General features: G+C 47.0%; 1 protein-coding gene across 3 annotated transcripts; it reads right to left on the reverse strand.

Annotated features, from left to right (window-relative positions):
- Positions 1-2,755: 2,755 nt before the first annotated feature.
- Positions 2,756-20,689, reverse strand: LOC141751360 (myosin heavy chain, skeletal muscle, adult-like). Of its 3 annotated transcripts, none has more exons than XM_074607974.1 (39): positions 20,634-20,689; positions 19,890-20,132; positions 19,657-19,800; positions 19,407-19,563; positions 16,569-16,596; positions 16,357-16,471; positions 16,179-16,271; positions 15,989-16,052; positions 15,797-15,895; positions 15,587-15,690; positions 15,366-15,504; positions 14,610-14,728; positions 14,343-14,492; positions 13,386-13,556; positions 12,433-12,739; positions 12,257-12,333; positions 11,815-11,902; positions 11,599-11,716; positions 11,138-11,261; positions 10,915-11,051; positions 10,555-10,810; positions 9,554-9,796; positions 9,139-9,315; positions 8,907-9,052; positions 8,729-8,819; positions 8,251-8,640; positions 7,968-8,094; positions 7,668-7,786; positions 6,720-6,916; positions 6,124-6,307; positions 5,872-6,037; positions 5,576-5,700; positions 5,107-5,415; positions 4,744-4,947; positions 4,348-4,473; positions 4,078-4,248; positions 3,887-3,991; positions 3,649-3,744; positions 2,756-3,046 (listed from the first exon to the last, which is right to left on the reverse strand). In XM_074607974.1, exons 2-39 carry the CDS (start codon positions 20,094-20,096, stop codon positions 2,891-2,893), a joined length of 5,829 nt encoding a protein of 1,942 aa, XP_074464075.1. In that variant the 5' UTR covers positions 20,097-20,132; positions 20,634-20,689; the 3' UTR covers positions 2,756-2,890. The 3 variants fall into 3 exon arrangements, with proteins under 3 accessions (XP_074464075.1, XP_074464076.1, XP_074464077.1); XM_074607975.1 differs by having other exon boundaries at positions 19,890-20,148; positions 20,634-20,654; XM_074607976.1 differs by lacking the exon at positions 20,634-20,689 and adding an exon at positions 20,516-20,622.
- Between the last annotated feature and the right edge of the window lie 6,623 nt (positions 20,690-27,312).

Here is a 27,312-nt window from a genome sequence, read left to right on the forward strand (position 1 = left end):
GCCAGGCAGCACAGGGGTGTACTGCCTTCCTTCCAGACCAGTGCCTTCAGCTCCCTGAGAAGTGTCTCCTGTTAGCCAGTATCTTGCAGGTGACTCTTAGGGTTCTCAGAGCAGAGCCATCCCATGACCCCACATGGGTGGGGGGCTCTCGGCCTCACACGTTAGCTAATCTTGGACTCCTTAGACTTCACCTCTTTGAGCTCTGATTCCAAAGCCTTCCTCTGTGCTGGACTGTTTTTCTCCCAGCAGTACGGTGTTGATGTTGGGGCTGTGCTGTTTGCATGGCAAGGAGGGTTCAGCATGCCTATTCTGCGGGAGGTGTAAGAGCCCTGTCATGAGACACTAAGAGCAAGGCTCAGGTGCTAGGTGATTTCTCTGCTCCATGGCAGGGTTTAAGAGAGAGCTCAAATCTGCTTGTGGATCTGGCAACATTCCTGGAATTCCATCAGAGGGATTCACTGGCGCCTGGAAAACAGAGCAGCTCAGTTCAGCTTCCCTGCCAAAATTGTTGGTGAAATGGATTTCCAGATTTGGTTGCTGGTTCTCTTGCTGGTGCTGTTACTGGAATGCTGCTTTTTTGCTTGGGAGAGGCAGCACGCTATTTCTTGTTCAGGTTGTCCACGATCCTCTGCAGTCCATATGGGGAGCACACCAACTGCGTCTATTTAAGACTTTCTCTGGGAGATCATCCTCTGTGGGCCCTCATGGAGCGATGATTTCCCCACTTTGCATCAGCGCTCAGCAGGTGACAGCAGCCTCACTCCAAAAATAGCGTGCCAGGGGAAAACGGCTCCTCTTCTGCATGTACGGCAGCAAATCCCAAGTCAACACACTCTGCTGGGCACACAGCCCCGTGGAAGTTGCAACCATAGCTGTAGCCCAAATTTACAAAATGTTGTCCTTAAGGATCTCTAAAGTAGTGGGTGGGCACCCATAGAGACAAATGTGCAGAGCACAGGCATGTAAACTCAGTAGAGTTCGCCAAAAAACTACCTCCCTCTTCTCTGCTTCTCTGGTAAACAGACCCGTAAGTGTCTTAACCTGGGAGAGTCCAGAAGGGCAAGCCAAACATCTCCCGCGTAAGAACAGTGGGATTCAACAACTCTGTGTTAGTCCCTGTGTTCCCTTGGGGTGCCTGATTTGGTGTGTGTGTTCTGAGTGCCGGCGCCATTTTCTACCCTCAAAATCCACTTGAGGTGGAGGCTGTCCTTCCTCCCCCCGTCCCGTACACAGAAATCATTGAATCAACGGCCTGCTGTTTGGTTCAGTTCTCAGGAAGTGGATGTCCAGGACTCCGTGCCTGCTCCCAGTCCTAGGAAAGAGTTTGCTTCTATGTAGGGACGAGAATGGAGCTAGGAGTCAGGAATGGTCCCGCAACAGTTTAGGCATGCGTTCAGCATGGAAGAGACCTGATTCTTTACTCCCAGCTGCCTCGGTTTTCTCCTTTTTACCCTGATACTTGCCAATAGGGAAATGTGTTCTCTGTCCAAACACAAGACACCACAAAGTCTGGACCTCCAGCAGATGCTTGCCTTCACATTTTCATTTTCTGTTGGCTTTCTTGGGCATTGCAAGATCTTGTGAGACCTAGTATCTTTTTTTTCGCATGAGTGCCCCTTTTCTCTGTCAAATGAGCAAAAGTCAAGCACAGCACCTAAAACTGAAGTAAGTAGATGCTGGATGGAAGCGCACCTTTCTTCCTGGTGAGAATCAGGGTTACTACACTGGATGCTGTTGTGCAAGTTTGCATTTTTTAAAGGATTCTCTGCCTGTAAAGGAAGGGCTGTTTAAGGCAACTCAGTTCAGCAGATCAGGGTCACCGTCTCCTCGGCCTGCTGTGCCATCTCCACTCCTACCTGTTGTGGCCATCTAGGCTCAGTGCTCAGTGCAGGAACTAGCTCCTGCTTCAAACATCAGAACATGCATGGCAGAGCTGGAGAGAGGTACGCTGTCAAAAGTATTCATCATCAACACATACTCTGGCCTCCACTTCATTCATGTTTTCCCTTCATTACCAGCTGCTCTTCATTCCTCATTTTTTTCTGACTTGTATCTGATTCAGTTGGCATTCGTCTCTTACCCAGAGCTCCTTCAGTCTTTCTGGTTTCTGACAAAATCCTCCAAAGTTGTCTGGTCTTCCTGAAAGCAACGGGCAGAAGTTACCTCAAAGTACCGAGCTGTTGGTGCTATGAAAATACCAGCTTAGGCAGACATCTCTCTGTATGTTTTGCTTTTAACATACCGTGACACTGTCTTTCACCCAGAAGCAACATGAAATGCGTAAGAATAATCCATCTAAGATGGCTGATAGAGTGCCTCTGCTGTTCAGATCAGGGTCTGAATAAAGGAAGAAGTATTTGCCAGTGCCCTCCATTCTCTTCCCCCCATCCCCTCCCTCTCCGTCCCCCTCCAAAGTGGAAGTGCCCAGAAGCTCTATGAAATTCTGGAGTCCAGAGGTGTAGGTGAAGGGAGTAGTAGCCACCGTGGGGAGACAGAAATTGCGTAATTCTCAGGTACCACTGAAGCACCTAAACAGCGCTGTGCCTTTTGTGTCTTCTCCAGCCTTTCCCCTAGCAAGAAAAATACATTATGACATATACTTTTCAGTGCTTGCGAAATAAAAGCATGTGTTACACATCAGACAGCTAATGGGCACAAGCTAAACATTCAGCAATAGCCAAAGTTTAATGGGATCCCACAGCTAATTGGGAGACAAAAGTAGCAAAACAGAGAGAGGGAGAAGAGGCTGCTCATATTCTGTATGCACAGGAAACTACGTTCTTTATTCTCTAGACATTGACATGATTACAAAGACTAATTACAGAAGAAAGTGACTGAGAGGTTCACATTTTGTGCAGCCCCCAGGTCACTTTGTTGCCTCAGGACATCCTCACTCTTCCTCTTCTATCTTCTTGCTGTGAAACTCCCGACTCTTCACTCGGAGCTTGTTGACCTGCGACTCTGCAATGTCAGCCCGCTCCTCGGCTTCCTCCAGCTCGTGCTGGATCTTGCGGAACTTGGAGAGGTTGACATTGGAGAGCTCCTCCTGTGCGGGGAGAGGGAGTCGGTGGTGAGGAGCCCAGGGCAGGGGTTTCGCTCCTCCTGCGCCTCCTCCCTGGGGGGATGCCCGGACCTCCACTCCCCACCCCCCACTGCTTACACATAAGCCTTGCACAGACCTCCTCATCCTCCCTTCTTCAGGACCCCACCGGGACAAGCTTCACCAGTACTGTGTCTCTCTTGAGGAGCTATTTTGTCAATCGCGGTTGTCATTTGTGTACTTAGTCTCCCACTGCTCGCTGCCCAGCTACAAGTGTGGCTTATTAGGTCGAGACAAACCCGGAAGCCTTCTGCTGTCAATCAGCAGCAGAGACTCATGAACTTCTCAGTCAGTGGACGTGGCCCCTGGGTTTGTTTAGTCTGACCTCCTGTATAAAACAGGCTGCAGGACTTCCCTCACTTCATCCCTGACTGCAGGGTGCCCAGAACTCATCAAGGCCTTGTGACACAACAGTAAAATAGTGTGGCCAAGACTGTTGTGTCTTGGGAGTTTCTTCCGTGCGCCTTGCGTTGGTATTCATACTCATCTCGACGAGCGTGCTGCCCTGATGGAAGGTGGCTCTTGCCCATTCTCTGAAATATACTTACAGCCTCCTCAGCTTGTCTCTTGTAGGATTTCACCTTCGTTTGCAGCTTGTCCACCAGATCCTGGAGCCTCAGAATATTCTTCCGGTCTTCCTCAGACTAGAGGGGTTGGTAAGCAGGAAAGGGAATGAATTATTGGTTCCCCGCCATGTGAGGTTACGCTTCCCCTTGGGAGTGGTGTGCGCAAAATCTGACGCGCTGTGAGAAAACTCTTTCAGCCCAAGGAGGCCTCCTGCCGTACCTGGTAGGTCAGCTCCTTCACCCTCCTCTCGTACTTGCGCACCCCCTTCACGGCTTCGGCGCTGCGCTTCTGCTCAGCATCAACCTCCCCTTCCAGCTCCCGCACCTGCAATGAGAAGCCCATCTTTGGAGCTTCCCTGGTATCTCTCCAAGGCACGTGCTCACTCCTGCAGAAATACCAGCCCTACGCACTCTGGCCTCCAGCTTCTGGATTTGCTTCTTGCCTCCCTTCAGTGCCAACTGCTCAGCCTCATCCAGACGGTGCTGCAGGTCCTTCACCGTCTGGTCCAGGTTCTTCTTCATCCTCTCCAGGTGGGCGCTGGTGTCCTGCTCCTTCTTCAGCTCTTCTGCCATCATGGCTGCCTGATGAGAGCAAAGAGGCAAAGCCGTTTTTGGGGCTGGAGACATTCTCGGGGAGAATACATCCACCATCAGCAGCAGGGAAAGGATCTCCCGACTCACATCTGTGATGGCCTTCTTGGCCTTCTCTTCAGCATTGCGGGCTTCCTGGATCGTATCCTCCATTTCACCCTGGATTTGCATGATGTCTGTTTCCAGCTTCTTCTTGGTGTTGATCAAGCTGGTGTTCTGTGTAACAGGAAAGACATGATTTGTACTTTTAGACCTAATGCCTCCACTTCAAGAGTTGAAAGCGTGAGCGTTGTTTATGAAAGTCTCTAATGCAAGAGCCCTCTTTAGAGCTATGGCAGCAAACCAGACGCAGGTGGCTGGCTGGAACTGGTCAGATTACGGCATAGCTCTTCAAGTGTTTACACAGTAATCACTTACAAGATGCATAGCAATTGCATTCTGTCTTATCCCTTGTTGATGGGACTGATTTCCAGCAGAGTGCCTGACCTGGGTATGGAGGAGCTGCACGCGTTCAGTGGCATCCAGAAGCTCCTGCTCAGCCACTTTCCTGGAGCGCTCCGTCTGCTCCAGGGCTGCCCGTAGCTCCTCCACTTCAGCCTGCAGCAGGTTTGCTCTGCGCTCCACCATGGCCACCTGCTCCTTCAGGTCCTCCTGTGTCCTGAGAGCATCATCCAAGTGTAGCTGGGTATCCTTTAAGAGAAGAAAGGGAAACGATAAGATGGCACAGCACTGGAGCAGTGTTGGAGACAGTGACACGCATGACTCGTTTACTAATGTGTCTGTGTGATTCTGATGTCGGTATACTACTAGGCAAGCTAGCCACCTGCATGTTCATCTTGGCCTTCATACCTTGAGCACTCCCTGTGTGTTTCTCAGGTTCTTTTGTGCCTCTGCAGCCACGCGGTTGGCATGGCTCAGCTGGATCTCCATTTCGTTCAGGTCTCCCTCCATCTTCTTCTTCAGCCGCAGGGCTTCATTCCTGCTCCTGATCTCAGCGTCCAGGGTGCTCTGCATGGACTCCACAATTCTGAGGTGGTTTCTCTTCAGCTGGTCGATCTCCTCATCTTTCTCTGCTATCTTCCTGTCAATCTCAGACTTCACCTGGTTGAGCTCAAGCTGGAGGCGCAGGATCTTCCCCTCTTCGTGCTCTAGGGAGGCCTGCGCAAGTCAGCAGGAACAGTGACTTAAACGACCAGTTCCTTTCTAGCTAATCTCTTATGCAGTGTTTCATGAAACGTAAGCCTCATTTCCTGCCATCTCCGCAGAAAATTGCTTCCATACTTTCACTCTGGACACCATTTATTAACACTGTGTCTACCTCAGCTTCCTCCAGGGAGGCTTGGAGTTCAGATTTCTCCTGCTCAATCTGCTTCTTGATTTTCTCCAGCTCATGAATCGCCTTTCCGCCCTCGGCAATCTGCTCCGTGAGGTCGGAAATCTCCTCTGTGGGAGCAAAGACCAATGACATGGTCAGGCACAGAGCAGAATGGGAAGGGCCCTTTCACACCAAGGTGACAGGCATCTTTGCCGACCTGCAGGCACAGACCCATACGGAATGGCAGTAGCCGTGGCTAGGGAAAGAGCTCTGCCAGGAGCCGAGGAACGGGGACTTACGCTGCAAGTTCTTGTTCTCACGCTTCAGCGTTTCCAGGTGGTCCAAGGACTCCTCATAGGCATTCTTCATCTTAAACAGCTCTGTGCTGAGAGAGCGAGACTCCTTCTGGGAGGCTTCCAGCTCAGCCTGCGTTTCCTCATACTTCTGCTTCCACTCTGCCAGGATCTGAAGAGAAACAGGGCGTGAGTATGGCTGTGGCAATCAGGAGGGGACGCTCTGCTCAGGAGCCCCAGGCCTGGAGCCCAAAACACCTTGTCAAAGGTCTTCTGCTTCTTATCCAGCGCTGCGCAGGCAGCATTCGATCGCTCCACGTCAATCATCAGGTCCTCCACTTCATTCTGCAGCCTCTGCTTCGTCTTCTCCAGGGAGGCACATTTGGCATTGACAGCTTCAACGTGTTCCTCGGCATCCTGCAGGCGCTGTGCCAGCTTCTTCCTGAGAGGAGATAAGCACAGCTCCAGGTTAGAGCTTAAAGATGAGCCCATTTTTTACTGTTCACGAAAGGGATGTTGACCACTTTGGGGGTTTTGATGCTAGTGCTTCTCACAGCATTTCTTCTGTTCCACGACGGCATGGAACGTAAAGAGTCTATCGCTTCTGGGTCCTAGCACCTACTGAGTATTTGGCCTGTCTTAGGCTTTCTAGCCATATAAAGGCTACGTTTGTCCTTCCAAGCGATACTTCTTCCACAGCATTCTCTTCCTCTCCCTCCCTCTCTCCACTTTACCACAAAGACAATACTTCCCTGCCTTCATCCCACCCCTCTCCTAACCCACTCTCAAAGGCACCGTTTTCCCTTGACAGACTCAGTCTTCCCCAGCCATTTGACATCCCACTTCCCACGTACTTGGCCTCCTCCAGCTCCTCCGTGCGCTGAATGGCGTCCGTCTCGTATTTGGTTCTCCACTGGGCCACTTCGCTGTTGGCCTTGGACAGGGCACGCTGCAGCTCCCCCTTGGCCTCCTGCTCCTCCTCATATTGTTCCCGCAGCAAGTCACAGTCGTGGCGAGCAGACTGCAAGGCGTGGGCCAGGGCACTCTTGGCCTGGGGAGATATTGGGATTGCTAACCTGAATCTTTGTCGTGAGATGCCTCTTGACAGTGAAATTGACAGTAAAATTAAAGAAGATAAAGAAGGCATTATCCCACTCTGCTCAGCCCTTTCAGGCCACACCTGGAATACTGTGTTCAGTTTTGGTCACCGCTATGCAAAAAGAGATGTGGACAGTCTGGAGATGGTCCAGAGGAGAACCGCTATGATGATCAAAGGACTCGGAAGCCTACCACATCAGGAAAGGCTGAGAGATTTGCGTTTGTTCAGTCTTGAGAAGACAAGGCTGAATGGAGACATTATCATGATGTTGTAGTATTTAAAGGGTGGCTGGAGATGGATGAAGATGGAGACTCCCTTCTTACAAGGACTCCCATGGAAAAGATGAGGGGTAATGGGTACAGGTTACTCCTGGGGAGATTCCAATTGGATAATGGAGGAAAATTTTCCACAATGAGAATAATCAGCCATTCGGATAATCTCCCCAGGGAAGTAGTGGATTCCCCAACATTGGACAGCTTTCAGATGCAGCTAGACTGGGTGCAGGGCCATCTTGTCTAAACCACGCAAAACCATTACGCTTCCTTCCCTCTCTAGCTTATGAGTTGGCGGATGTGCATTACTGGTGTTCCCTCCAGTACTACACGTGTCTGGGAAAGAATCTTGAAACAATCTTAGATCAGACAAAATTCTCCAGATGCTTTTAGGGGTGATCTAGGTTGTGGGCAGTAGGGTAATTCCACACCTTTATTTCTTCCTCTAGATGTCTCTTGAGTTCCTCAATCTGTTGCGTAAATCCTTGCTTGCCCCTAGACAGCTGAGAAATGAGAGCATCCTTTTCCTCCACCTGGCGTGAATATTCCCCTGGGAAAGGCAAAGTGAGAAAAAAGTAACTAGGCGATCGATAATATGACAGTTTCTGCCTGCAAACCCAAGCAATGACCAGCAGCCTGGAGAGGTTATACCAGCTGTCACTTTGCACCCTGTGGTATGCTCCATGGCATGCAGATGCTCCCATTGCATCTCAGGAATGGGGGTGTCTCACCTGATTCAGTCTGCAGACGAGCTCTTTGAGTATTGAGGTCATTGATCATGCGCTGATTCTGCTCCTCCTTAGTTTTAATCTCACTCAGCTGGTCTTCCAGAGTGCGGCACATCTTCTCCAGATTGGCCTAGATAGCAAGCAATCCCAAGCAAGGAAAGGAGATGAACACCTGGACTCTGTCTTGTCTTCACAGCAGGGATATTTTTAAGGAGAATGTGGCTGGTAGATGGAGCCTACGTGCCATACCTTGGCCCTGTGAGCATGTTCTACTGCAATTGCATACCTTGGCTTTGGAGACAGACTCCATGTTACTGGCCAAGTCATCAATCTCCATCTTCAGCTCACTCTTCTCCTTCTCTAGCTTCTGCTTCACTCGCTGCAGGTTGTCGATCTGCTCCCCAAGCTCAGCTGTGCTGTCTGCGTGCTTCTTCCGCAGGGCGGCAGCCGTGGCCTCGTGCTGCAGCGTGGCCTCTTCGAGGTCACGACGCATCTTCTGAAACTCTGCCTCACGCTTCTTGTTCATATCGATCTGAGCTGCGGTAGCTCCTCCTGCTTCTTCCAGGCGCTCACTGATCTCCTCGAGCTCCCTTGAGAGGTCAGCCCGATGCTTCTCTGCTTTTGCCCGAGAGGTTCGCTCTGCCTCAATTTCCTCCTCCAGTTCCTCAATACGCGCCTGGGGAACATTAGGCAGCCTTCACACCCATGCCCTCCTCCTTCCTCACCTGGGACCCGGTGAAAGAGGGGAAGGAACAGACACTTGCCTGCAGCTCCTTGATCTTCTTCTGCAATTGCATGCCCAAGGCTTGCTCGTCCTCAATTTTGCTCTGGATCTGGCTGATTTCAAAGTCTTTCCTTTGGACAAAGCAAACCATGTTAGAGCTCAAAGGAAGAAGACAAGTGCACCAGCCCAGTGCTCAGGTGCCCCACAGCCACACTTACTTCTTCAGTTTCTCATCCAGCTGCTGCTTATCATTTTCCAAATCCATTATGCTGTCATGGGCCAGCTTCAGGTCTCCTTCGAGTTTCCTCTTAGCTCTCTCAAGGTCCATGCGCAGTTTCTTCTCTTGCTCCAGGGACGCTTCCAGCTACAACGAACAATACCATCAGTGCTCTGCTGGCTATCCTTTCCTCTGCAAAGGTTTCTTTTTCATGCAGTTACACGTGTGCTTACATCATCCACTTGCTGCTCCAGCTTGGTCTTGGCTTTGGTCAGCGTATTGACTTTGTCTTCTTCTACCTGCAGATCATCCAGTGTCTGCTGATGGGCCTCTTGGAGGGCTTTCTTCTCTTTTGTCAGCTTGGCAATGGTCTCGTCCAGGGCTGCCATCTCCTCTGTGAGGTTTTTCACCTGTTGATTGTAAGAAAGTGCAGAAACTCGTTTTAGGAGACTTAACTGCTAGCGCAGTGACCTTTTCACCTTGCAATGTTTTTGCAGGAGCTTGTTTTTTATTTGGGCTGTTGGGGCGTAGCTGCCCCGCTGTGATGCTCCTGGTATGTTCCAAACCAAGCTTCGTTCTGAGGGTATGGGGCTGCTGTGGGAGGCATCTGTCTCTTCACCCTTTATGTGATTCCCTGTGTGTGTGTACCTTGTTTTCAGTGGCATGCTTTTCCTTCTCCACTTTGGCCAACGTTAACTCGAGGTCATCAATATCTTTCTTCAGCTCTGAGCATTCATCCTCCAGTTTCCTCTTCTTGGCTGTCAGCTCAGCATTAATTTCCTCCTCATCCTCAGCCCTTTCAGTCACCTCCTTAATTTTGGCTTCCAGCTGGATTTTGGTTTTGATGAGCTGGTCGCATCTTTCCTCAGCATCAGCCAAGCTGTCTGCTTCCTGGTGGGGAGACACGGATTTTTAGTGGGTTGAAAGGTTTTGAAGATTCTCTGTCCTGCCTTTTGGATCACCCAGTGGGCATGTGTTAAAACGCGGGCTGAACCTGGCCTTCCTCTCCAGCAATGGGAAGATCGTGCCAACTGTCTACTGGGAAACCCGTTCATCTGGAATCAACACGGACTCCAAAGTTTTTGTGTGTCTTCAAAATGCCTCACAGATTGGGTTGCTGACAGAAAAAGGCTTCAATAGCTTTTTCTTTCTAATTGTCTTTGTGAGAATAATTTAGTGGGGCAAGGCATGGGGTTTTTTTGGTGTGAAGAAACTGCCTTTTCCTAATGTACCGAGAATGGGAAGTATCCATGTTTCTGAAAGTAATCAAGGCCGCCTTGTGTAGCTGCAAGTAGGAAAGGCTCGTCCTTCTCAGGTTTGCCTTTACTCTGTTAGACAGATACACTGCTTTGAAAGCTGAGTAGAGGGAGATGCTTCCCTTCCAGTTCAGAGCGCTCTGCTGGGGATTACATGTTGGCTACTGCTGCATGCCTCTTTCCTCAGACAGCAGGAATGTTGAGCCTTGGGTGGGGCTGCCATGAGCCTCACCATGCCCCTGCCAGTGCCTGTTTACTCAACGGTAGAGCATGTGTTTATAGACTGTTTTCTACTGCATGTCAGTCTGCTTCCTGCAAGTCCCCACTTAGGGTAAGAAGCATTCTGGCTGTGTATCATTCTTTTCCCAAGGACAAATGAACAGTGATACTCACAGCCTGCACTTGGAGCTGCAGGTCATTTTTCTCCTGTAGTAAGGTCACCATTTTTTCCTCCAGCTCCTTCCTCTTTGCCTCAGACTTTGCAAGCTCTTCCTTGGTTTTCTCAAACTCTTGTTTCATGTTGGCCATCTCCTTCTCAGATTCTGCGCTTTTCAGCAAGGGCTTGATCTTGAAGAAGAGCTTCATCCAGGGCCAGTGCTTGACATTCATGAATGCACGAACATTGTACTGGATACAGAAGATTGAATCCCTGAAATATAATTCACATAGCTATCACATACCTTAGTTTCGATGAATTTAGACTTAATTAGCCAAACCCCATGAGAACATGTTACTTTGTTGAGAAATATCTACCTCCTCTCCACCATTCTCCGGTACTCCACTCTCATCAGGAAGCCCCTGCACCTGGCTTGTGTCATGGTCATGATCTCAGCCAATTTCTCATCTCTCATCTCCTCCAGTAGACCTATCAGCCCAGCTTTGAAGAACACCTTGAGAAAGGGAACATTGTAGCACGTGATTCTCAGACAGTGCATAACAGAGGGACATAGTATTTAAACAGTAGACTTGTTTCTACCTTGGTGTGACCAAATCTGTACTGAGTGTGGTCCACATCAATGGAACCAAGAAGCTTCTCTGAAGCCTTCTTGCTATCCATGAACTGACCGTCTGGAATAGCACTTGCATTAAGCACTCTGTATCTGTAGGAGAAAGCAGAACACGAAGAAATCCACATTACTGAAACCACCACTGAGATTGAACTCCACAGCCTTCTCAGCAACAGCTGACTGACTGACTGAGTAATATCGTGTAATAGGGACAGTCCACTCTTTGAAGACAGTGTAAGTGAAGTTTTCATATTGATTATTCAGAGTCAAAGAGAATCCTCACCATCAGTATAAAATCAGTCATAAACCCACAAAAGAACTTGTCTATGTTACTACTTAGGTCCTTCCTGAAGTATAATGTTTCAAGTTTTTTAAGAGAATCAGGCTATTCTTCTTGGTCTGAATGGACAGGAAAGTGTAGCGCTCATACCTTTGTTTGAAGTCAGCGTACAAGACTCTGCTGGGGAACCCTTTCCTGCAAATTCTGATCCCTTCCAGCACACCATTGCACCGCAGCTGATGCAGCACCAGCTCATGCTCCATGGCACCTAACAAATACAGCCATTAGTGACTACCCCATTGTTTGATACTCACTCAGGAGAAGGGCTTCTGTGGCTTGAGTTTTCCGCCTATTGGGTTCCCTTACCGGGTGTTTTTGTTTCATTTGGGATGATGCATCGTACAAAATGGGGATGAGTACTGCGTAGATTTGTCATCAGCTTGTTTAAATTCTCCTGTGAGATCATGAAATGAAGTTTGTATTATTAAGCATAAGCACTGGAAGTTTAATAGTGGATGTATCAAACTGAGTGTTTCAGAATGCAGACCTGTCTTCTCTAAAACATCTTACAAGGTAAAACTTAGATTAAAGCTTGTAAGCAATGAATGACATTCATATATAAAATTGAATCTTTCAGAGTTTTGACCTATGAGAAATGCATGGCAATGTTGGTGTAAACTTCCTTCAAGACATATGAATCAGAGCATGCTCATTGCATTGCACGGCTTTTTCTCACAGCAATTCTACTCAACTCCTCTTTTATTTCAGTGCGAATGTTTAATAATGAGGTAGTGAATTCTGCCCTCACCCGGAAAAGAGCTGAGACAGTCTGGAAAGAAGAACCCTTCTTCTTCCCACCTTTCTTGCCACCACCACCACCAGCCTCTGCAAAATTGAAGAAATTGAGCAGGTGCCTTTAACATTGTCTTTGGGATTCCCCTTTGTACAGCTTGAACGCATGGAAATGGATTTTACAGAGCTTACCTGCTTCCCCACCGTAGTTGGCAAAGAGTAAAGCCAGTGTCTTCACAGATGATTTCTGGTACAACCCAATGACAGTTTCATTCAGGGGGTCCTTGTTCTTCTCAAGCCAGCCAGTGATGTTGTAGTCTACTGTGCCAGCGTAGTGCACCAGGGAGAAGTGGGCCTCAGCCTTGCCTTTGGCAGGCTTGGGCTTCTGGAAGTTGCTGGACTTGCCCAGGTGCTGGTCGTAGAGCTTGTTCTTGAAAGAGATGTCAGTTGCCTTGGGGAACATGCACTCCTCTTCCAGGATGGAGAAGATGCCCATGGGCTGGAAGGTACCACAAGAAGTGACAGAGAAAGATGATCATGATGTGAAGCATGTGCTGTGAACATCAAAGATACCAGTGTGTTGCTGGTAGCATCTCTGCCTGGGTAAGGCCTAAGTTTGTCAGGAGTTGTTCTCAGCCAGGGAGCTTATTTCTGCCTTCCCTGGCCTTCCTGCAGCCTGTCTTCATGGAACTGGTAAGAACCTCTATCCGCTTCAGGTTACAGTTGGGTGTAGAATTGAAGGGAGAAGTGGTAAACAGAAAAACAATTGGGAAAAATAGCTACAAGAGGCCTAGTACTTTTGGGAAGTCAGGTGAGACACTATTTATTTCCCAAATTTCTGTGTGGAGTTCTGATTTGAGTCTTCAGAGGAAAAAGGAAAGGAGACTGACTCCATTTTTTTAAAGAGAATACTGTTGGTGGGAGTCCAGGCTACCTTTTCCATGCTTGAAGCCCAGGTAATGAAGCATTGATGACACAGATTTGCATTTCCCAATTTCTCTTCCCCACACTAAAATAAGTTTCAGTGCAAAATATTTTCTTTAACTGACACTGAATGTCTGGCTCTGAGTTCTTTCTGAGCTGAATCTGGCTCGGAAACACCACAGAATTCCAAAACATATTGTACACTTGTATGGAAAAGGTACCTTCTCAATGAGCTCAATGCAGGCAGCCAGGTCCATCCCAAAGTCAATGAACTCCCATTCAATTCCTTCCTTCTTGTACTCCTCCTGCTCCAGCACGAACATGTGGTGGTTGAAAAACTGTTGCAGTTTCTCATTGGTGAAGTTGATGCACAGCTGCTCAAAGCTGTTGAACTGCCCAAAGCAAGGAGAGGTGCACAGGTTCTCAAGGTGTGGCAAATACCGCAGCGTTTTGCTGGCATTCTCCTAATGTTATTTGAAGTTCCCCAGCTGAAACACCACTCCTAACCGTACCGTAACAGCCTGTGTTTCCCTAAGCAGGACTTCTCCTGTAAAATGTACTGTCCTCAAAGGATTTTATTCTTACCACTTTTGAAATCAAACTAAAGGTAACATGTCTTTTTTACTGTGCTACTCAAAAGTAAATCCTTCAGTAACCTTAGCTGTAGCATCGTATAGGTGTCTCAGCTCGCTGACCTCCCAGAGAGAGGAAGCCTCCTCAGTGTCCCACCCAAGAACTTCTCTGCACTCAGATCAGCAATCTGGGGGTTTCTTCTGGGGACACAGAAGTCCTAGCATCGCCACTCTATTCACAACACAGGAAACACGTTGTGAACTTTTCCATAGCACTGCCCTTTCCCTGGCTCTTTCAAGAGCATCCACACCTTTGGCCTACATCTGTGTGAGCCTTAGTCCTAGACCTGTCTCCTAGAGCTCAAGGGCCTCTGAGACCATTTGTCAGAAAGCAGAGCTTTCTTCTACCTGTTGACAACGTTAGAATCAAAGTGTTTGTTAGCAAAGCCATTTGCGGGTGCTGCTGTGACGGAGAGAGGGGTTTCTAGAAAACTGCAGACGAGGAGGATAAGCTTCTGAATCTTCTTAAAAAGAAGTGTGTTTCTGAGTCTGCATGACCCCTCCCTGGCCCTCCCTTGACTACGGTGCCAAATCCTTCTTCCTTACGTCAAAGATCTCAAAGCCAGCAATGTCCAGGACACCAATGAAGTACTGTCTGGGTTGCTTGGTATCCAGCTGTTGGTTGATGCGAATAACCATCCAGAGGAACATCTTCTCATAGACAGCCTTTGCCAGAGCACCAACAGCATTGTTCACCTAAAGCAGAGAAGAAATGTGCAAAACTGATGGAACACAGAAATTTTAAGGAATTTTAACTGTCTTAAGTGAAATTCTGAGGTTTAACCATGTATTCCTAGTAGTCAGTTATTTTACCTGCTCCACAGTTTGACCTTTGGTCACGTACTCATTCCCAACCTTGACTCGGGGATAACACAGGGCTTTGAGCAATTCAGCTGAGTTCAGGCCCATCAGGTAGGCAGCCTTGTCAGCCACTGGAGAGGGACAGAGAGAGAAGCATTTATTTTGGACAACAGCTAGAATTTGCTCAGTGTGAACAACTCTGCTGTTCATGTTCTAGAAATGGAAAAGCATTGGTCTGGTCTCATACAGAAGGTCTGGGAAGGAATGCAAATTCTGGAAGCTAATCACGGCCTTCTATGAAAGCAACAACAATACGGCTTGGATGGGAATAGCTTGAATCTGGAAGTTCCCAGAAGAACCCCAAAGGCCTCTGGTAACACATGAGGCATATGTGCAGCACATTCCTTTTCTGTGGAATGTGTATTTGTGCATAGCAAAGAAAGAAGGACTTATTTCATCAAAAATATGATGGAACATCATGATGACTATCTGGTTGAAGATCTAGGAGAGAGAGAGAGAGATCCTGTGTTGAAGTGGAAATTCCTCCTTTCAGGCTGTGTTTCTTTGGGGAGTATCCTTTAGATAAAATAGTGGTATTTCCCAGGATCAGGGAAGCACCTCTGCAGTTACATAGACAATGACCAAAGATGTTTTTCCTCAGTGTTTTATGTGGTGACTTGGTCCAACAAAAGTCTGTCTTTGGAGGCTAACATATCTCTGCAGACAGAGAAGTTCTTTGAACAAGCCAGTTGCTGAATTTGCTGATACCTTCTGTGCCATCAGGCTCTGCCTGCTCCTCTCGTTGTTTCTGCTTGAACTTCAGGTTCCCGTAGTGCATGACAGCCCCCGTCAGCTTGTAGATGGCGGTCTTTTCATCAGCAGTGAAGCCCAGGATGTCAATGGCACTCTGCAGTCAAAACAATGAAGTCAAAACATTGCCTAAGAACCTTAACAATATCATTAAAAAATGTTTCCTTTATAGTACTTACATCTGTAGCCATGAGCTCCTCCTGGTCATCAATGCTGGGAACAGTGACCTCGCCTTGACTCACATAGTGGAAGTCAAAAGGATTGGTGGTAACGAGGAGCATGTCTGAAAGCAGGAAGAGGCAAGACATAGGCTTAGTTGTGCCAATCAGCTAACAGAGGGAACTGTTGCTCAGCGATCATCCTCAAAAAGACATAATGATAGTTCCTACCAATTAACTCTGGCTTCTTGTTGGACATGATCTGATAAAATATATGGTAGCTTCTTTCTGCCTGGAGCTGGAAAGTGACTCTGGACTTCTCCAGCAGATCTGGCAAGAACAGTAGGACAGAGTTAGGCAGAGGAACACACATGGAGGTGGGAATTTTGTAAGGAATGGGATCAGGCCAGGAGAGTCTCTTACAAGTTTCAATGTCAGCAGAAGCCAGTTTGCCCGTGGCTCCAAAGTGGATTCTGATGAATTTGCCCTGTTAAGGAGAAGAAGAAGAATTTTGGCCTAGGTGCATTTCATTGCCATCTCCTTATGTGGGAGTACCACTAGCACATCACCACTGTTATAGTGAGGAGGGATTTTGTCTAAAGCAACAACTTACAAAGCGTGAGGAGTTGTCGTTCCTCACGGTCTTGGCGTTTCCAAAAGCCTCCAGCAGTGGGTTAGCGCTGATGATTTGATCCTCAAGCGTTCCCTGCAGGAGGATAATTATTCAATTACAGTGTTTGGTTTACATGGAAATTACACGTCAAACATTCAGTCTGTTCTTCCTGACTCACCTGCATTTTGCCTGACGACTGCTCTTCCTTCTTCTTCTCCCCGCTCGCTGCAATTGTTGCAAAGTACTGGATGACCCGCTTTGTGTTCACAGTCTTCCCTGCACCGGATTCTCCGCTGTCAAACCAAAGAGAGATGCAGAGAGCATGCGGTCAGCCAGGAGGTCCCCTGGCACCGTGCAGCCCCGCAGGGACCCGAGCAGGGATGTACATACGTGATCAGGATCGACTGGTTCTCGCGATCTGTGAAAGAGGCAGAAGCAAAGCGATTAGTAATATGTATCATGAATGTTCCCGATAAAAATATTCCTGGGACTTTTAGAAGATGCACTAGCAGTAGGCATTCAATTCCTTTTATAAACCTGTGTACCTTCACCTCTAATTCCTTTTCCACATTTTAAAGCTCCCAGCTATAGATGGGAAGCTCACGTCAAGACTGAGGTAGATGGCTGTTGTAGCATCTGCGCTTCTTTTTCTGGATATTCTCTTCATGTCAATCTTCTTTATGAAAAGGACTGCAACTAAGGAGTATTTTTGTAATCTGTAAGCTAAAGTGAACTGGAACACGTGCTTCTCATAAACTTTATAACGTAAGAAGAGGCACTACTGATCGGACCATAGGCCCCCCTAGATATTTTTTTGGTGAGTGGCCAATTCCTTTATTGCCTAAAGAAAATCACAAAAAACGCATAAGCATATAGTAACCTTTGACCAGAATACTCTCCCATACAGCAGCATATTGAAATTTTGGGACTTCCAGAACTAGATTTGATGGTCTTGTGTGTAATAGCTTGGGCTGAGTTTGCCTTCCAGAATTTTCTCTGGTTGTATTTTTAACCCATGCTCCGTTCTTTTTGTGTCGCTTCAACTTTTGTCACCTTTGTCTTGACCTGTTCCATTTCTACTATATTCTTTTTTGAAAAAGGAAGGGCAGAAATGCACACAGTACACAAAGTACAGACATTCCTTGGGTACCACCATGACATAATGATGGTTTCTGTTCCGGTCTCTATTTCTGACTCAGTGATCTCCACCTTTCAACTTGTTATTTTGTAGATTTCTGATCACTGAGCAAAAGTTTTTCAAGCTCTATTAAAGGATATCGATAACAAAAGCAGCAGAATCAGAAAGCTTGTCAGCATTTCTAGATCATTTAAAAAATGCTGAACAGCAGAAGTCCCAGAAAAGATCCCAGTGCAACTTCATTGAGAAAATCTTTGCGCTGTGAGAAGCGGAAAAAAAACCCTATTTTTGCCATGTCTTCCTTTTTCTTAACCAATTCTTTTTGAACCTTCTCAATTCTATAGCTGGTAGTGAATGTAAGCATAAAGGATTATGCTAAGAATAGCTGCTTTATCAACCGTACTGAAGATGTTTGTTGAATTCAGATAGGTTACCTTGACCAGCTCTCCTTTGTTAAAAACAATCAGTAGTTTTGTAAGGCAAGACTTCCCTTTAAAAAAAATGCATCTTTTTCTTCTTGGTAAGTCACATATATTCCCATGCCCAGTAATTACCTTGCTTAGAAATTGCTGACACTTTGTCTTTTACAAAAATCAAGCTTATGGGTAGGCTGTTCCTTAAAACTCCCTCACAACTCTTTTCAAAAGTTAGTGTAGCCCTCGCCGTTTTCCAGGCATTTTTCAGTGAGAATTTTTGGTCGGTAGAGTTCCATTGGAATGCCTTGTTGAACTCTATCCTGGCAATTTGCTAGTGTTTATTTTATTGTTGTTTTGGGTTTTTTTAAGGACACTTCAATCAGAAGTTCCTCTGATGAATCCCACTATAAGGAGGAGGTCCAGAAATGAATGCTTCCCACACTGCTTTAAGGTAAACAAATTAAAAATCTCGTATGGTTATTGATAGGACCTTATATTTTCCAAGTTGTCTTTTTAAATTTTGACTGTGTCAGTACAGACTCTACAGGCTTGTTTTAAACCCTTCTGCTCCTTATGTATTTGGAAAAGAAATAAGCATAAGTTTTTACACCTGCTGCAAGTTGTTCTCAAATCTTTAATTTTGCATGTCTTGTGTTTTCACACTTCACTAGCCAGAGTTATGTTTGGAAGAAAGTCTATGTATGTTTAATAACCTGCCTTTATAGGCTGTGTAAGTAAGTGGACTAGGTTTCAAAGTGATTTTTGCCAGATTATTTAAATTTGGTCTAAGCCTCGAGGATGCTGTTTTCCAATAATCTGCATGCAGTCTGAAGAGACTGAGCCATTAGGTAACTAACTCCCAGTGGAAAAGTCTGAATTTGCAATCACCACGTTCCTGCATACGTCATGAAGGTGCCAGCGAGAGTAAGCGTATGATGACCTACATAAACGTTGCCATGATACGGCACGCTAACCACATATCAATTTACTATTGTTCCATTTTCGTCATCTTCTATTCAAATCAACCTTCTTACTGCTCCAAATGCTCCAGAATTAAATACAGTAATTGGAGAGGGAGGAGGGGGAAAGATTTATTCTAACAAATTAAAATATACCTTGCTTTGTTTGATATTCTTCTGACTAATCTGCTCTTCTGTGAAATTCTGGAAAACTAGAAAAGATGTCAGGACCCTTCTTGCTTATTGCTTGCATTTATAATAATGAATGGAAAAGAAGAAATTGTTTCTGAGATGGAGGGAGGAAGTATCGCTTTTCTGAGCAGGTTTCACTGTAATGTCTGACTAGGACTGCTTCCTGAGTTTTCGTAAAAACACCACAGGAAGCATTGGCTTCAAAGTTGAATCTCCTTTCCCTTTACATCAAAAAATCAGAACTTTAAAAGTTCCTCCAAATTTCTTTGAAGTAAAAGCTGACACTGCTGTATTCAGCGTTAAACAATATCCTCCTGAATATCTTGGACAGCAAATTCTAATGTTGATTGTTAGAAACATGATCTCAATAATGGTGTCCAGTTACGAAAACATTTCCAATGATGAGAGGTCATCCACCCTCCTCCCAAAAATATTAGACTGAACTATTTTGCAGAGAAAAAAAATTTTTTAGCCTCAGTGAGTGTTCACAGTCAAATAATTTTAAAGAAAATGATCAACTCACCAGTCAGCATGAACTGATAGGCGTTGTCAGAGATGGAGAAGATGTGTGGAGGGGCCTCCTGGCGCTTCTTGCCTCGGTAGGCCAACACCACCTCCGGGTTGTACACCGGCAGCCACTTGTAGGGGTTGACAGTGACGCAGAAGAGACCCGAGTAGGTCTGCAAGGAAGGGAGACGGCACGTTGGCTTCCACTTAGCCTGGCAGAGCGGTTCCTCCTAGCTACCCAAAGGCAGAGTGCTGCTGGTACTTACGTAGATCATCCAGGCTGCATAACGCTCTTTGAGGTTGTACAGCACAGCGGGTTCGTGGAGGTGGGTCATCATGGCCATGTCCTCGATTTTATCGTACTTGGGAGGGTTCATGGAGAAGACCTGATCTTCCTTCACAGTCAGGGTCTGTCAGAGGAAGAAAGAGATGCGTGACTGTCAGCTAAGAGCTGAGACTGGGAATTACATACAGTTTTTAAGCCTTTGTTTCTACTCACCTCTCCTGCTTCAGACTTTACAGTGACCTTCCCTGATTCCCTGCTCTGGATTGTCCCTTTCACAAACGATTCCTTAGGATGCGCCACAAAGACGGATGTCTTGGCATCGAAAGGCCTGTTCTGGGCCTCGATTCTCTCCTTTTCTGATTTTCGGAGGTAAGGAGCTGCCTCCCCAAAGACAGCCATCTCAGAGTCTGCAGAGGCCATGGCTGCACTTTATTGAAGGCACGTCAGCAGAGAACCCTGTGGGAGAAATAAACTGTGGCATCAATAGGTCATTAATATACCTTGCTTGCAAGGTGACGTTTTCCAACATTTTAAAATTCAGTACATACTAGAATTGTTAGAACTAGCAAAACTAGCCTTCCACCTGTATAATGATTTAAATCCTTAAGAGAAAATTCTTATTTTCATCATATAATACAGAAATAACCTTTTAGAAATTGCTGTTTGTGTCTTGTGACAATGTACAGGTTGTACATTGGCTTTACAGATTGCACAGATTGTACAGTGTCATATTTGAGAATATGAGTTCTGTTGAAGGAACTTTCCTGTTCTTCTGTAAAATTAAAAAAAAAAAAGAAAAAAAAAGAAAAAAAAGGTATTGGTAGAAAATATACAGATACCTTGAAAGTAGATGGTAAAACTTATTTGGAAACCAGTGTCAGAGGTTTTATACGCTGCCTAACATGCAATAAGGGGGGATGCCTAATTTCAACAAATCACTAGACCCAGCACACTTACCTTGAAACTGTTCTTGGAGACAGGACAGAGCAGTGCAAAGACACTTTTATAGAGTCTCGTTGGCAGATGCTCTGGATTCTTCCTCTTTCTTCGGTCAAAACATTTTTTGGCAAACAGTCTTTGGCAAAGCATTGTCTGGCAAACTTAACTAAGGGCATAATCGTCATTTCATTTGACCAGATATATTTAGAAATGTTTTGTATCTTACCAATGATGTGAATGTATTGACTATAAATAATTTGACAAGAGACCTAATGAGGGAATCTCAGTTAGTCAAGGCACTTGGAGAACTTGGATGTAGGACTTATGGATTCTATTGCTACATTTCCTCCTGGACCCCAGACAGATTTATATCGAATGTCTGTGCTGCAACTCTTCCAGTTGCACTGTGCAGATAACATTAAAGTTTTTCACATGCTAATGAAGAAATGCATTAAGGGCAGTAGATAAACTGTGGCAAAAAAGGCTAAAATGTTCTTTTTAAATGACTTTAAATCTTATGTTCATCTAATTGTTGAAATGAGAGAAACAAAATGTGTTACAGTTGAAATTCCTACATACCACAACCCTGGCAACTGAGACGCAACCCAAGACAAAGAAAAAATTACATTCTTTTTCTAAACATTGCCGTTGAAAGATGGTTATACACAAAAATGTATTAGGTACAGAGCTGAGTAAGTATGAACCTGTAATATTTAGTGACTAGCACTAAAGTAGCTAGCAAAGTTTTTACTGTATCTCCACCTTTGCTGAAGATTTTCAAGGACATGATAGAGCCAAAAATGTGAAGTAAACTTCTAAACAGCTTAAGCCTGTTCCTCACATAGGTACCCTTGGAAAACACATATGGAGCAATGTCCTCAACCCAATGAGGAAGCAGGAAAGGTCCCTGCAGCCCTTCAATACCTCAACTCCAAAAACCCCCACCCCTCCACCCAAGCACAACTCTGCACACGATCACACACACAGCATACACTCTGAGACCCCCTGCACTCTGATACATCCTCGGTCCAGCACTCCCATCCCATCACAAACACCTTGCACGCGTACACATTCATACAGCTTATGCAACAAAATCTATCGATATAGTGCTGCATATATATCAGAGCGTTAGAGGTGGCAGGCAGTCCTGTACAATGCTGATACTCTGAGAAAAGGGGAATTTGCTGGTGGACCTGGAGAGTGGCTGATCTAGTTCTAGGAAAAGGGCACTGTCACTTGAGCTGCTTTAAACACTGTCAGCTCTCTTCTGGGCGTTGGCATTTTGGTTATTGGAAGAGCTCAGTGAACAAAGTTCAGTGAATAACACAAGGGCAAGGTCAGAAAAATCATGCCTGCGATCCAAGGTAATGCCCAGAGTCGAGCATCAGCCTGCCATGAAGAGCTTCTGCCAAGGAGGGCTCTGGCACTGCAGCACCCACTTTTTTGGAGTTGAAACCCAGAGCTCACCCCTGAGCTCCCTGCACAGGTCATGTGGGAAATGGTGAGCGCAGGGTGCATCTGAAGTCCTGCCTCTCTGGGCAATCTCCAAGCCCCATGGACATGCAGAAGTTATAGGACAGAATCACAGAATCTTAGAATGGCGTGGGTTGGAAGGGACCTTAAAAAGATCATCTACTGCAACACCCCCTGCTGTGGACAGGAATATCTTTGACTCTACCAGGTTGCTCAGAGCCCCAGTCCAACCTGAGCTTGAACACTTCCAGTGATGGAACATTCCCAGATTCTGGGGCCAATCTCTTCCAGTGTCTCACCAGCCTCATCTTAACAAATTTCTCTCTTATGTCCAACCAGAATCGATCCTCTTCATCTTAAAACCTTTGCCCCTCGTTCTGTCGCTACAGGACTTGGTCAAAAAGTCTTTCTCCATCTTTCTTAGAAGTCCCCTTTGTATATTGAAAGGCCGTAATATGTGGCCTCCTCAGAGCCTTCTCGTCTCCAGGCTGAACATGCCCAACTCTTTCAGTCTTCCCTTATAGGTGAGGGGTTCCAGTCCTTGGATCATTTTTGTGGCCCTTCTGTGCACCTGCTCAAGCAGGTCCATGTCTTGCTTGTACTGGGGGCCCCAGAGCTGGATACAGTGCTCCCGGTGGGGTCTCATGAGTGCAGAGTAGAAGGAGAGAATCACCTCTCTCCGCAGGGCTGCTCTCCAGCCAGTCATCCCCTGGTGTATACTGAGAGTGAGGACTGCCCTGACGCAGGTGCAGAACCTTGCCCTTGATCTTGTTGAACTTCATCGGGTTTCCATGAACCCCCTCTTCAAGCCTGCCAAGGTCCCTCTCTGGAGGGTGTCTCTTCCCACTGGTGCATCAGCTGCACCACTCAACTTGGTGTTGTCTGCAAACTTGCCGAGGCTGCACTCAATCCTGCCATGTATGTCATTAATGAAGATATTGGATCATATTTATTCCACTGCAGACCCTTGAGGAACATGTGGAACATGAGGAACATTGAGGAAATGCTGTGGGGGACCATATCAAAGGCCTTACGGAAGTCCGGGTAGATGCCATCTCTTGCTCTTCCCTTGTACACTGATGCAGTCACTCCATCGTAGAAGGCCACTAGATTAGTTAGTCAGGCACAGTTTGCTCTTCATGAAGCCGTGTTGGCTGTCTCTAATCACCTCCTTGTCTTCCATAGACTTTGACATAACTTTCAGGATCTTACCAGTCACTGACGTGGGGCTGACTGGTTGGTAGATCCCAGGGTCCTCCTTATATACTCTATTTAACTAATGAGAATAATTCCAAGATGAAAATAATTCCAGGAGAATTCCTGTATAAGTAATGTGAGCCAAACTGACTGTGGGCAGAGTCCAGCACAGGTCGTGAGTCGAGTTCCATTCAGATTCAGAAGGAAAAGTGTTCCAGGAGAAGACCATTTGTAGGTGAGAAGACGACTAGGAGATCTGTAAGGAAGACTCAGAAAGCTGCAGACAGCAGCTTCCAGAAAGGAAGATGCAGAAGGCTGCCTGACTGCTCAGGGTGCAGAAGAACTGTAGCACACAACACACTGTCCCATCTAACCCTGCATGTAGCTGGAAGGTGTTGGAGGAGGTCATCCTTTGACAGAACGTTTCTCTCGTCAAATGCCAGCAGCAGACACAAATCCACAGCATGAATGTATGCACTGGCTACACTTGAAGAAGAAACTGCACTTGCAAAGGAGCTCTGTTGGGAATTTCCGTACTCAGCATGGAAGCTAACCCCTGCCTATTAATTGATACCCTGCCTATTAATTGATAACCTGCATTGATACCTTAGTCCCCAGGTGGATGCAGAGGAAGTTAGCATAAAGCACTTGCAGATGTGTGGGCTGTGTTTGGTGTGAGGGAGCAAAGCATACCTTGAAAGGTGACTGGTATTAATCAAGTAATAGGGAGATTATTGAAAGCACACAAAGACGACTTGGAACAAGCAGTCCCCGTGGGATTTGCAGCATGCTGCTGTTGTTATCAGCCGTGCTGTCTGGATTAGCGGAGCGTGCCTGTGAATCACCAGTGGATCGTGTGACATGGAAGATCTAGCTTCAGGCTAGTGTGTAGCAAGGCGGACTTGACAGAGAACACTGGTTGCTGAAGTGGGAGCTACAGCAGAGCTGAAATGTCAGCGGTCATCAAAGCATCCACAATTCCTTCCTTCCTTCTTTCCTTCCTGATTTTTTAGTTTGTTTCACAGAGCAGATTTCCTACTCACAGGGTTAATGGGATCGCGTCTGTCGTGGGTGATGTTGTATGGCACTTCTTAGGTGAAAAAATAAAGATACCGTAAACCTCCATTCGGTAACGGATAGGGATTGCATCTGTTCAGCACTGAAGCCAAGGTGCTCGGAGGTGAAGCAAAAGCATTTCCCGTGTGAGCAGAGACCAAGGGTGTTTGAAAATATCCACTGTAAGAAGCACAGCCTTCAAATGGTGGTGTCAGTTATGCTGCAATCATTTGTTAGGCGTGCTGAGAGAGATGTCGCCGGACCCGATGGGCAGTCTGACAGGGAATGCCCAGTCTCCATTTCAGCAGCATTCCTTCAGACAGCAGTCCTCTGTGTAAAAGGAGAACTCCCGGGAATGCTAGCCCAAGCTGAACAGAAATGCTGGCACCCTAATCCTCTGGAGGAAAACTCCTCTTCCCTGCTCTTCTGCTCAGATGTGGCTGAGCGCTAGAGCCTGCGTATGGTACAGACACACTTTCCTCATTAAGAAGCCAGGTTATTCTCCTGATGGGCACTGGGTCATGTAGAATTAAACATGAGGAGAGCTTTCTCTGCACGTAGCACGCCATGTCTACTCCACATAGGTGTTTGTGGCTTACGTGGTTCAGATATAGCCTATCTCAGGATAGCCACGAAGAGACTGGGATGGCCTTTTGTCATCTCCTCATGCTGCTTCTCCACTGAGGGACCAATTTCTGCAGGTCTTCCCTGACGCCACAGCCAGAAAAAGGGAATTGAATGGATCTTTCCTTCAGGAAGTTTTATTCACAGCTTTTTCTATTGGTCGTGTTTTCTCTTTACAGTGATGACGTTCTTATGGGGCTTGCTGCAGCCTAGAAGAGACCGAGCATCTCAGTGGAGAAGGACCAGACTGTCTAAGTGGAAAGGTAAGCAGAGCGGCTGGTAGGACAGACCTGTCATTTGAAGCTGGGCTGCACTTGAATGAGTGCCTGAGTTGCACAGTTACTCAGACGCCTCTTATGTTCTCAGCTAAGGTCTCCGGAAGCAATCGCTGCTGGGCAGTGAGTCCTGGCTGAGAAGGTGACTGTCTGATTGCCATTTCCACCGCCTGCCAAAGCAACCGGGGGGCTCCTGCTACTGAGCAAGTGAGGAGGGGAACAGGCCTCCTGGGGAAGGACAGGGAAGGAAATGGGTCAGAAATAAAGCAATGATGGCGACGTGCCACCAGATCGCCAGCAGCCATCGTGTCAGGGTGCTCAAACACCACTTGCATCCCCTGTCCTGAGGAGATTCCCTGCTCACCCCATTAAAGGCTGCAGGGGACACAATTTCTCTCCACGAGGCTTGTACTTGGCAAGGTCTGAATTTAACCCGAGAGATGGGGACATTGTTTGAGCTCTACGCAAGTAGATTTGGGAATACATATCTGATGTCCTCTCCAGCTCAGCTTGCAATGGCCACTTCACTTGGTCACTGCTTTGCCAGGCAGCACAGGGGTGTACTGCCTTCCTTCCAGACCAGTGCCTTCAGCTCCCTGAGAAGTGTCTCCTGTTAGCCAGTATCTTGCAGGTGACTCTTAGGGTTCTCAGAGCAGAGCCATCCCATGACCCCACATGGGTGGGGGGCTCTCGGCCTCACACGTTAGCTAATCTTGGACTCCTTAGACTTCACCTCTTTGAGCTCTGATTCCAAAGCCTTCCTCTGTGCTGGACTGTTTTTCTCCCAGCAGTACGGTGTTGATGTTGGGGCTGTGCTGTTTGCATGGCAAGGAGGGTTCAGCATGCCTATTCTGCGGGAGGTGTAAGAGCCCTGTCATGAGACACTAAGAGCAAGGCTCAGGTGCTAGGTGATTTCTCTGCTCCATGGCAGGGTTTAAGAGAGAGCTCAAATCTGCTTGTGGATCTGGCAACATTCCTGGAATTCCATCAGAGGGATTCACTGGCGCCTGGAAAACAGAGCAGCTCAGTTCAGCTTCCCTGCCAAAATTGTTGGTGAAATGGATTTCCAGATTTGGTTGCTGGTTCTCTTGCTGGTGCTGTTACTGGAATGCTGCTTTTTTGCTTGGGAGAGGCAGCACGCTATTTCTTGTTCAGGTTGTCCACGATCCTCTGCAGTCCATATGGGGAGCACACCAACTGCGTCTATTTAAGACTTTCTCTGGGAGATCATCCTCTGTGGGCCCTCATGGAGCGATGATTTCCCCACTTTGCATCAGCGCTCAGCAGGTGACAGCAGCCTCACTCCAAAAATAGCGTGCCAGGGGAAAACGGCTCCTCTTCTGCATGTACGGCAGCAAATCCCAAGTCAACACACTCTGCTGGGCACACAGCCCCGTGGAAGTTGCAACCATAGCTGTAGCCCAAATTTACAAAATGTTGTCCTTAAGGATCTCTAAAGTAGTGGGTGGGCACCCATAGAGACAAATGTGCAGAGCACAGGCATGTAAACTCAGTAGAGTTCGCCAAAAAACTACCTCCCTCTTCTCTGCTTCTCTGGTAAACAGACCCGTAAGTGTCTTAACCTGGGAGAGTCCAGAAGGGCAAGCCAAACATCTCCCGCGTAAGAACAGTGGGATTCAACAACTCTGTGTTAGTCCCTGTGTTCCCTTGGGGTGCCTGATTTGGTGTGTGTGTTCTGAGTGCCGGCGCCATTTTCTACCCTCAAAATCCACTTGAGGTGGAGGCTGTCCTTCCTCCCCCCGTCCCGTACACAGAAATCATTGAATCAACGGCCTGCTGTTTGGTTCAGTTCTCAGGAAGTGGATGTCCAGGACTCCGTGCCTGCTCCCAGTCCTAGGAAAGAGTTTGCTTCTATGTAGGGACGAGAATGGAGCTAGGAGTCAGGAATGGTCCCGCAACAGTTTAGGCATGCGTTCAGCATGGAAGAGACCTGATTCTTTACTCCCAGCTGCCTCGGTTTTCTCCTTTTTACCCTGATACTTGCCAATAGGGAAATGTGTTCTCTGTCCAAACACAAGACACCACAAAGTCTGGACCTCCAGCAGATGCTT

Source organism: Larus michahellis, chromosome 14 (assembly GCF_964199755.1).
Source record: "Larus michahellis chromosome 14, bLarMic1.1, whole genome shotgun sequence".
In the NCBI taxonomy this organism is placed as follows: Eukaryota; Metazoa; Chordata; class Aves; order Charadriiformes; family Laridae; genus Larus; species Larus michahellis.

Excerpts from the sequence above, each read along its gene's own strand:
- LOC141751360 (XM_074607974.1), bottom strand. The coding sequence starts at position 20,096 with ATGGCCTCTGCAGACTCTGAGATGGCTGTCTTTGGGGAGGCAGCTCCT. Across the intron at positions 11,052-11,137 it reads ACAGATTTGGTCACACCAAG|GTGTTCTTCAAAGCTGGGCT; the intron begins GTAGAAACAAGT and ends CCCTTTCTCAAG. Across the intron at positions 7,787-7,967 it reads TCGTCTGCAGACTGAATCAG|GGGAATATTCACGCCAGGTG; the intron begins GTGAGACACCCC and ends TGCCTTTCCCAG.